We start from the raw sequence: 11,459 nt of genomic DNA on the forward strand, positions 1-11,459 counted from the left end.
TAAACTTAGGTGTTTCCGTAATCCGCCATGGTTACGCCACTTGACCTCACTACATCCTCCGCGATCCTCCTGTTTACAACGAACGCCGGCGAAACGTGTTTCAGTCCCAAATCTGTTGCCCCTTTCCCGCTATTACGGTAAATGTTGATTCAACAATCGCACAAATATTTATATGCGTTGTCGAGTGGTCTGCGTAGTTTGTATCGCTTTCTTAATAGCTAGTAATAAGTTATTTGCAGAGCATTTTCCAAACGTGTCGTTTCTCTGTATTTTTCGGGTAGAAAGCACAATTTCATGACATATCTTTCAATACACTTTGATGTAATTGTTCGCAAGAATCCTATAAAATGATTTCATTGCCTTGTTGTTTCAATTTAGAATCTTTCGTGGCTAAATTCTCCCTTTTTAGTCAAATTCTTTCAGTGAATACGAAAACCAATTAAATGAACATCGAAATGACAAAATTCAGGTGATGTAATACAGATAAATGCAGTGTACTTTTTCAATCCCGCCAGCGCACCCGGCGGACCACCGTATTTAAAAAATGTAATATTAAATTGGCTTAGCTTTGGGTATTTTTTATTGGAATAGTCCAAAAAAAATAAGAAAAAGAAATCGTTTAGTGAATCATCTTGTTCAATTATTGGGTACATGATCAAAATCAGTTTACTGATTGTACGCTCTGCTGGAAATGGCCCTCCGTACTATAGCTGTGAAATACAAGCTCCAATTTCGACTCCCGCGTGCGGTGCATTCCTTGTAAATGCATTGTTCAACATAATGAACAAGGTCATCTTCATAATAAACAATTGAAAACAATTAGCAGTTTTAATTACTACTCCCCAGAGTGTTTTTGTATAATTTCTTTATGAAATATAACACTCTTTTAGTAGCTAAATGTATATTCTTCAACCCACAAAAAGTGACAAAAGGTTCGGTTTTTTGGGGGTTTTTTTTAGAAATCGTCCGTTACAAATACATGCAAACTTTTTGATGTGTCAAAACTGATGTTTGCCCCGGATAAAGAAACGAGAGATTTAACCCCTATCAATCTTTTGTAGGGAACCCCTGGACCCCAGTAAGAGATTCCTTTCTTCTGGTCATTGAATTTGCATTCACCACTATTTGTGTTATCTTCTTAACGTCCATAAAAAGACTCCGGAGAGTGTCAAAAACAGATTTTTATTCAATTCCTAAAGAGATGAATTTACGAGCGATCCGCGAGCGGAGGACTAAAGCAATTTGCTTTTCACTGGTCGGGCTCTAGTTACTGCAGACAATGGAAACACTAATTGGCGAGAGAAAGAAAAAGACCCATTTTGTATCCATGTGATATTTTGATGAGATAAAGGATACCTTTGTTTTCGTCCAGACAAAAGGAATAAAAGCGTTTGAGTATTTCTACAATCTTGTACAAGTGACAAATTTATCTAGAGAAGTGGACATTTTTTTTAGGCTTTCCATACTCCACTAATTATCATTCAGGTTGAATAATGAATATTTATTGCAGAATTTCATGGATGCAAAATCTATACTTCCAAAGAAGCAGAAGTACTATTAGATTTGGCTGGAGTGGAAAACGGACACTGTATCATATTTCATTTAAACGCGTCGAGACACCCATTTGATCCACACCACACCATGATTGATCTTCAATGGTCATTGACATACCCGTGAATGTGTGTTTATAAAATCACTTAATATATTCCAACACGTGCCTTAGTTCTGAAATCGATGGCGATCTTACCATATCCGGTCCTGCTTCCCAGGTGAGGTTAACGGTTTCTACTTCCGGTGGAATGACGGGTATACTTTCCTCCACATTGGGATCAAGTAAATATGGCGCAACAGATCCATCACTGATAATGAACACTTCCAGGGGAAGCCCTGAAAAAGCGATTATTTAAGTATGTAAAATATCCCTTCTATGCAGGGCCAATCCTAGACCCTTCTATATACTTAAATTCATTGTTAGATCATCCTCGATCCCAATAACTAGTGTTAGACCCTCTTATATATATATTATTCAATCATAACATGTTATATAGAGTATCCAATAATAGACTGCTATATACAGTATCCAATAATAGACTCTGTTATATACAGTATCCAATAATAGACTGTTATATACAGTATCCAATAATAGACTCTGTTATATACAGTATCCAATAATAGACTCTGTTATATACAGTATCCAATAATAGACTGTTATATACAGTATCCAATAACAGACTCTGTTATATACAGTATCCAATAATAGACTGTTATATACAGTATCCAATAAGAGACTGTTATATACAGTATCCAATAATAGACTGTTATATACAGTATCCAATAATAGACTGTTATATACAGCATCCAATAATAGACTGTTATATACAGTATCCAATAACAGACTCTGTTATATACAGTATCCAATAATAGACTCTGTTATATACAATATCCAATAATAGACTGTTATATACAGTATCCAATAATAGACTCTGTTATATACAGTATCCAATAACAGACTGTTATATACAATATCCAATAATAGACTCTGTTATATACAGTATCCAATAATAGACTCTGTTATATACAGTATCCAATAATAGACTGTTATATACAATATCCAATAATAGACTCTGTTATATACAGTATCCAGTAATAGAATGTTATATACAGTATCCAATAATAGACTGTTATATACAGTATCCAATAATAGACTGTTATATACAGTATCCAATAATAGACTCTGTTATATACAGTATCCAATAATAGACTCTGTTATATACAGTATCCAATAATAGACTCTTATATACAGTATCCAATAATAGACTGTTATATACAGTATCCAATAATAGACTGTTATATACAGTATCCAATAACAGACTCTGTTATATACAGTATCCAATAATAGACTCTGTTATATACAATATCCAATAATAGACTGTTATATACAGTATCCAATAATAGACTCTGTTATATACAGTATCCAATAACAGACTGTTATATACAATATCCAATAATAGACTCTGTTATATACAGTATCCAATAATAGACTCTGTTATATACAGTATCCAATAATAGACTGTTATATACAATATCCAATAATAGACTCTGTTATATACAGTATCCAGTAATAGAATGTTATATACAGTATCCAATAATAGACTGTTATATACAGTATCCAATAATAGACTGTTATATACAGTATCCAATAATAGACTCTGTTATATACAGTATCCAATAATAGACTCTGTTATATACAGTATCCAATAATAGACTCTTATATACAGTATCCAATAATAGACTGTTATATACAGTATCCAATAATAGACTGTTATATACAGTATCCAATAACAGACTCTGTTATATACAGTATCCAATAATAGACTGTTATATACAGTATCCAATAATAGACTCTGTTACATACAGTATCGAATAATAGACTCTGTTACATACAGTATCCAATAATAGACTCTGTTACATACAGTATCGAATACTAGACCGTTCTACATATATCCAGTGCATTCATGGAATGTGAAGGTAACATCATTCAACAGGAAAGTTACGAAGAACTATATTTTTGCTGTGAAAAGTGACATTTTATCCGACAGATCAATTTTGAAAACACTTGGCAGGTGGTTTTGAATAATGCTGGTGCTTATCTTTGCCAAATTTCTCTATCCTCAAACAATAATGTTCCACAGACCCGGTGAATGTATAATTGTGACCATTTCTCTATCAGACTATAAATTTTAGAATTTGAAAAGTTGAAGAATGATGGAATAACCAGAGTTCTCATGTTTCGTTATTTTGAATTTTTGGAAGTCTTGAGAGACAACAGAATACGTCAAGTTCCCATTGTATCGTGCGCATGCATGATCAGACGGCATGTGATTTTTATCATGGTTACATTGTTGAAGGTAGATGTCGATAAAACATTTAAAAGAATTGAACGAAATTCACAACACGTGTGAAATGATCGATAAAATTGTCTCTATTGCGTGTATGATTAGAGCAAAATGACATTTTAATGATTTAATGCCTCTAGACCAAACAGATTCCTGCAATATGGGAAATTTTAGATATCGATAAAATGTGGTTTTTTAAGTGCAGAACTTAAGCGAAGATGGTTCTTGCCTCCCCAAGTATACGACTGTAGAATTTTGAAGAATGTTGTTCTATGTCACAAAGCAACTGCCTCGCTCAAGGTCGACTTATTTTCTTTTTTCATTCCTTTTTTCATACAATGAATCGTTTTCTATCATCAAACATCTTCTACAAGTGTTTATTGACTTTTCACCCAGTTTTACATGAAGATGCATTTTTTTGTCTTAAAAAACTGTGTTAATAGTTATGGCTTTTAAGAATCATATGTACACGGTAGTGGCTAGGGTAAAAGTTCGAATATAAGGGGCAAATTCCAGTTAGTCTGAATTTTATAGCGGTGGTTCCCCTAAGAAATATTTCAAGTCAAGGTTACAACTTGTTAGTGGTAATTGTGACGTAGAATGATTTCTTTGCCATACGAGCTGCATCAGTCCAACGGGTTTTCATTTCGAAACAAACTTTTATTTTTGATTGAAGCTCCATTAAAATTCCATTAGTTATTCAAATTCCACGTTGAGTGTACATTGAATATTCTTTCAATAGCTCGTGTTGACAGACACTTGTTGTGTGTATTTACAAATCGGCCGAATTATACGATAAATCTAATATCGTTTAAAATACAAATTATCTTTCTATTTACGGTCGACATGATCAAGCCCTGCCTTCAGTTCGCCGTTACTTAATATTTGTCAAGTTACAATTGCCTTATAATTGATAACAGAATTTTTAAAAAATCAAATTAGGTTATGGCGATTCATACAAAGCCATACTACAAAACTAGTCATTGTAATATTGATCTGAAGAACTGATTAACCCGTAAAAAATCTTAAATATAATTTTTATTTCTCGGGTGACAAATTTGGCACGTTTCGCTCGTGATTCGTAATCAAGGTATATAACATTTCATCTCCTTCCGCACGAAGAAAACAAATTTGAAAAATGTGCCCATTGTATTAAAACAACGAAAGACGAAAATGATATACAAGTATCAGAAGCACAAACACAAGCACCTGTTTTGAACGATATGAAAATATTCTGATTATGAAATTAGGCTCTCACGAAGAGGATGAACTTAGTCAACCTTTCTAATTTTATTAACAAATCGTTTATATTCAAATATATATATATTCCGCACCCAACGTCTATGGAAGATAAACAAAAACTCATTTCTTATATAAGATCATTTACTAGTTTCAGAATATCTGATTTGTTAAAAAGTTGCAATAATCACATCTCAGCATGGCTTCGTATTTTATATATCTTGTAATGTTAAAACTCTTGCTGGTATATTGCCTGTGAGTAATATGCATTAAAAACACGCTGTGAAAAGTCTGGTGCCTAATTAAAACAGTAAATCGTCATTCATTAATGATCTAGATATCATAGAACATTACTGCAGTAACGCTGGAATCATTGTGTTAAATCTCGTGTAAAACATAAAAGGTGTGTACATACACCGCTCGTAAAATATGAATAAAAAGCGACCTAAATTGCTTTCAAGCACTTTAGTTCTGCGATTGGAATATTTTTTTTCAATCTTCAATCCTGTATAGACAGTTAGTGTAAAATCATCAGAGTGACTCAAAGGTAAAAATGTACGTTTTCTTGTATCGGGAAATATAGTGCCGTGGGTATTTCGACGATCATTCCATTGCCTAAAACACTTTTCTGTCAAACGCATACGAGACACGGAAACTGAATGTGAAACTGGACGAGGTTTTGAGTATGGAATATGAGATATATATTTTTTATGCGAGAGAGAAATATGTTTTTAAGGACTTACCGAAAAAGCTAGCTATTTGTTTTTCATCGATCCAGAGTGAGAGTTTAGTCCGTGACCTCGAAATGGATGACGGCAAAATCACTATGATAAAGAACATGTGATAGAATATCATGGCGAAGGCACCTGCAACTTTGAGTTTGGCTTTACACATCGCTCCACCCGGGATAAGAATGCACAGAACACGGTAAAGTCTTCAAAAGTTTTAAGAATTTTATATCAATAAATAGCCTTGATATCATAGTTGCTGTTTTGTTTTTTATCAAAGAAAAAAAAACTTTCAAATCCGATATTCCTCGGAGGACAAACACACGTCAGACACGAGTTTAAGGCGATACAAGGGGTCCTCTTGTTTCGTTGCTTGAGTTGGCCCCGTGGAGTATGAAATTCCGCTCGCCTTTTCTCTGGCCTCAGTCAAATCTACTGATGCTACCGTATTGACATGGAAAAAACTCAGAATTGCAAAGACATCCTGGTCTAAGTCGAACATGTTAGCATCTTCTAACGTGGTATTTCCCTACAGTGAAAATGGCTCAATTCAACCCTATCGGCGAGCGGTAAGAGGATTCTGAACTAAAATACAACCTCTCTTTCACGCTTAAACAAAGCGGCACTTTTTGACCACCAATCGTTTCTTCTTTAAATATCCCACCTATACGAACATGATTCTTTTTTGTCTGAGATTAAAAATAATCTCCACTCACACAACCAATCGTAGGTGTATAAAATACTTTTTTTCTTCAAAAGAGAATTCGAAAGGTTGGGAGAAAAAAGCTCTTGGTGAAAATGTTCTAAATCTTTGTTGTCAATCATTTACCATCTCTTCTAATGTCTCGCTCAATCAAACAGTGATCTTTCACAATGAAAATATCCAATGAAGATTTAATGGTTCTGTACTATGTAAGGAAAACTCCTCCCAATTCTCTGGTTAAGCGGGCGCATTTTTATTACCAAGTGACAGTAAACAGATTTTCATTATTTTTTACTGAATCGAACACGGCGAAGATGCCCCGACGCTGGCACCAATAACATGACCACTCACTGTTTCATGAATTGTTTTCTTTGAATGTAAATCAGTTGGTATCACACAGCAGTATTCTCCTTGAACAATATTTCCCTAGCTACAGGTGGTAGTCAAAAATAATCCACCAATTTTGTTATGGGTATTAAATTGAACACATCCAATAATCGGTATTCTCAGGGGAGAGGAGGAGGACAGCTTCCCACCGTCGCTCTTAACATGGAATCAGTTTATCGGGGGAAGAGCTTAATATCCCACCTTCACTTTATACCCTGACCTTTCTCTATATAAATAACCTACATAGAAAAAATTTCCACCAATGAACCTTCCATTGAGGATGCCATATGTCAATAATTATTAACGAGGGATAGACAAATGCATGTAGCTTGTCACTGCACTCCCACAATTCTACCGGGAAAAGAATGAACTTTCAAACCGTGGAACCAGAGGATTCTAAATCTGATTTTCTGATATTGCGAATAATTGACGAAGAGCGACAATGGGCAATGACAGACATTATACAGTGAGAGGCGGCGCCATTTTTATTTCATATTTCTTTGGCATCAAAGCAGTATTGTTGACCCCTATCTGCAACTACATGAACAGGAAATGGCTTTGCAATTTATTTCTTCTGATATACATGTGCATGTCAATTTTGCAAAACGATTAACTCTATTTTATATCACAAAAGTATTTACGGATAGTTTCATTGAATGTTGCTGAACATCATTTCGAAATCATTGCCGATGATATGAAAGATTGCTTGATTATATATTGTTTAACGTACCTTTCGAGATTTATTCACTCACATTGAGACGTCACCATTGCCGGTGAAGGGCTACAAAATTTAGGCCTATGCTCGGCGCTTACGGCCTTTGAGCAGAGAGGGATCTTTATCGTGCCACACCTGCTTTGATACGGGGCCTCGGTTTTTTGCGGTCTCATCCGAAGGACCGCCCCATTTAGTTGCCTCTTACGACAGGCAAGGAGTACTGAGGACCTATTCTAACCCGGATCCCCTCGGGATTGATATATTGACAAACTGACTGCACCATATACATATCAAGCTAGGGGTAGGTCATCATCTGGAGATGAACATCCAGTACATGATTCATAGTAGTTTGTGGAATTTTGAAATGACCAAGAATTACTGTTCAAGATTATAGCCGTGTCACCGGTAGATCATGTGACGTAATCGTTAACAAACCAAACACTTATAGCTGTCTTTGGTTCAAAGCTATCTGTCTTCATCATAAATAGATCTACTCGCAATCCAATTTAAAATTTTGCACAAACATTACAAGTGCATGATTGAAAACGTGCACTTTTCGTATATACATTGAACAATTGGCTAAATATTTATGAGGTAACGGAATACTGGCACTTTTTCCTTCATGATAAATTCTTGAACTTGAAAATTTTTGACAGAATTTCGACATCCCCTGTATAATACGCCGCTTACCATTCAGCTTTTTGAATGTGAAAGCGATGCGTACACGGACGTGGGTACCCCCTTTCATGTCTGGGATCGTAGGAGAACTTCATTTGTTTATTATTGTTGGTTTTCAATGGATTATATTTAAATCCTATTGACTTATTGTCACAGTCAATATTGTTTTATAGCCAAAGTGCCGGGCCGCGGTACATTAATACATTTTAACACTCAGGTGCGAGATTTCCCCGCAAGATTTAAGGGGTATTTTGATTTTCTAAGCTGCTTGCTTGGTGATTTAAGAGGATTGTTAGGAGTCATGAAAATGAGAATATCGACACACGTTTTCTATTCTTTCTTTCAGAAGGAGCTGCATTTTTTGCTAGCTCCACATTTTTGTGAAAGCGACCACAGAAGAGTAGAAATATTTTCTTTTATTTTGTTTTATGGACGATTGGTCATTGTGACAATTTGTAAATATGGGTTAAGTTCCCAGTAAGACAAAAATTTCCAAATATTTTTTTAAATCTTGTACTGGAAATCGAAATACAAATTTTAATGTTTTGGGAGTTGCTCAAAAAAATTCCCAAACTCATGGAATTACATTTTTAAAATTCATTTAAAACTATGTTGTAAAATGTTTGTTGAAAAAAGCTTCAAATCTAAGACACTAATAGATTAGGGAAAATTTGTACATGTATTCACTTATAATTCTAGAAACATGTCCTGTACAAATACATGCAAAATACACAATGACATTTTTCCTGTCAATTTTAAATTCTGAATATTAAAAAAAAAATATAGAAAATATGAAATAATTCAAGATTAGTGAACAATATGAACTAAAGATTTTTGTTGTTGGGGTACAAACTCGAATGCATGATTCAATGAATAAATTCACTGAATTTATTGACTACTCATATACTTTAGAATTACGAATGAGAAACTCGATGACGACTCAATTATCTCACTTCAAATGGTTTTGAATTTGGAATTAAAAGGCGGCAATCAATATCAAACGAGGACGTCTTTTCCACAAAAGTGTCAATCAAGAATTAAGATCATAATGCGGCGATATATTTGGGAATTAACAATGAAAATTAAAACTCGGGAATATGTGAAGAATGTGCACTATAAAGAAAAGACTCTTAGTAAGGTTACAGAGCTCATTATGGATTGAAAATAACACGTCCTGTGGTTTCACTGTTCGTTAAAATTATTCTAGATAATTAGATGCCTCGACAGCTTGTTGTTAACCCTCATCAGCTTGTCTCATAAAGTTTATTTTAGCATTGTTGAAAATTAATTTTTTAAAACCCACTTTGACAATGTTTAAACAACATAATGAACCCCTTTGTCGACCTAGTTACACACGTTAACGGCCCTGTCACTTCAACGGGGAGGGACTGAAATAGCTGGACTGATCATGAGCTCATAAATCCGTCATCATTTGACAAACGGGACGAGCACAAACATTCTAGTGACCCACAAAATCACAGATATCGGGTAGCTTAAAAACAGGAAGAAACGCATGGGGCACAATACTCATCCGGGTCACCTTCCTCTTGGTCCGGAGGTTGTGGTTGAGCCGTGAATTAACCTACAGTAACTTGGCTGGGCTGTTTTTCAGACTCACATTTTCTGTGTATTCTTTTACTAGCACCCTATTGTGTCGTGACTTTACCCCGTGAACAACGTTTTAAGTGCACTAGTGATGGATGCTTGGTTGATGTTTTAACAAATTGTAACCTTGGTGTTTATGGGAAGCATTTCTAAGATTCCGCCTAAAATAAGACAAAGTAAGTCGTACTTGGTCAGCGGTTTGTAGATTGGTAGCAGGGGACAGTTTCGCACTATAGGCCCGGCAACTTTTTCAAAAAATGGAAATACCCCATATTTGAAGTGATATTACATGTGTAAAAATGTATACAATAATTTTAGGATGCATGTCTACTGAAACTGAGTGCTTAATAAAAATGTTGATATACAACATGTAGGTGTCACCATTATTCCTAGCATATAGATGGGTGCAAATACGAAACTAAGACACGTGGTCAGTTGCTGAAGACATTCCGGTGAAAACATGCAGGGTCTAGCAAAAGGTCTGTAGCTGTGAGGGAAGGTGGATGGCCCCATATGAGAGGTAGATTTTTGAGAAGGGCAGATAGGGTTCTTGATTGTGCACAGTGTCTAAATCCCCATGTTTGGTACTGTGATGGTGTGGGGGTGGTGCGGATTAGCCCAAATGAGGGAAAATCAAAGCAAAAAAGGGGAACCTGCTCAGAGCATGTTTTGTGCACCAGCACCAGTATTTATAATATACATGTAATTTAGGGTCATAATTTATTAACTACACTAATATGAAATACAAGTATTGACATAAAGGGAAATATGATTTTTCATTAGTCTGTCATAATCTGACTTTGGTGTATACCCCCTATCCACATGTTTCAAAACCAAAGAAACTTCCCCTGCCACCACAGCGGTTTGTAGATTATTTAGTGTGAGGTTAGTAAGTCGTACAGCGGTTTGTAGATTATTTAGTGTGAGGTTAGTAAGTCGTACAGCGGTTTGTAGATTATTTAGTGCGAGGTTCTCATCCACCACAAGAAGACGTACTTAACAGCGTGACCTTGAACCTTTTCAAACTCATTATTTCAGGGTCATCACCATTAATGTCATGCAACAGTTTAAAAACATTCACAGTAACTTTTAATATGCACCGACATGAGATTACAAATTCCAAAACATGGTCCCTTTGACCATACCGTTGTTAAAATCATTGACCTTGTACCATGAAGGTAAGGAAACTGCTTTTTTGGCACATGAAGTTGTGGAGCGAATTGGTTTGTATGAGAAATTCTCATAGTGATCATCAGGTTCTTTATTGCGTCAATTTAAATTTGACTTTGACAGCTACCTCGAAATAAAAGACACCACAGAGTCTTCCACGTCTGCTTCATACCCGGATATTTGATTGAACATAGATGTCAACAACATGCTAACAACTCAATTTTATAGCAAACGGGATGGCTTCAACTTCTCCATCGTCAACTTCCCATATCTATGTAGTAATATCCACTAGCACCCGCATATGGTGTTTATGTCTCTCAATTGATTCGATACACAAG

General features: G+C 35.3%; 1 protein-coding gene across 3 annotated transcripts in view; it reads right to left on the reverse strand.

Annotated features, from left to right (window-relative positions):
* The window catches only part of LOC125655664 (wnt inhibitory factor 1-like), a 29,692-nt gene extending 22,695 nt beyond the window's left edge, over positions 1 to 6,997 (reverse strand). For all 3 annotated transcript variants that reach the window (XM_048886046.2, XM_048886045.2, XM_048886044.2), the window contains exons 1-2: positions 5,879 to 6,997; positions 1,748 to 1,887 (exon numbers count right to left, since the gene is read on the reverse strand). In XM_048886046.2, the coding sequence (XP_048742003.1) occupies positions 1,748 to 1,887; positions 5,879 to 6,029 (291 nt within the window). In that variant the 5' untranslated portion in view covers positions 6,030 to 6,997. The remainder of the gene's footprint in view (positions 1 to 1,747; positions 1,888 to 5,878) is intronic.
* Between the last annotated feature and the right edge of the window lie 4,462 nt (positions 6,998 to 11,459).

The sequence above is a fragment of the Ostrea edulis genome, chromosome 7, assembly GCF_947568905.1.
Source record: "Ostrea edulis chromosome 7, xbOstEdul1.1, whole genome shotgun sequence".
Taxonomy (NCBI): Eukaryota; Metazoa; Mollusca; class Bivalvia; order Ostreida; family Ostreidae; genus Ostrea; species Ostrea edulis.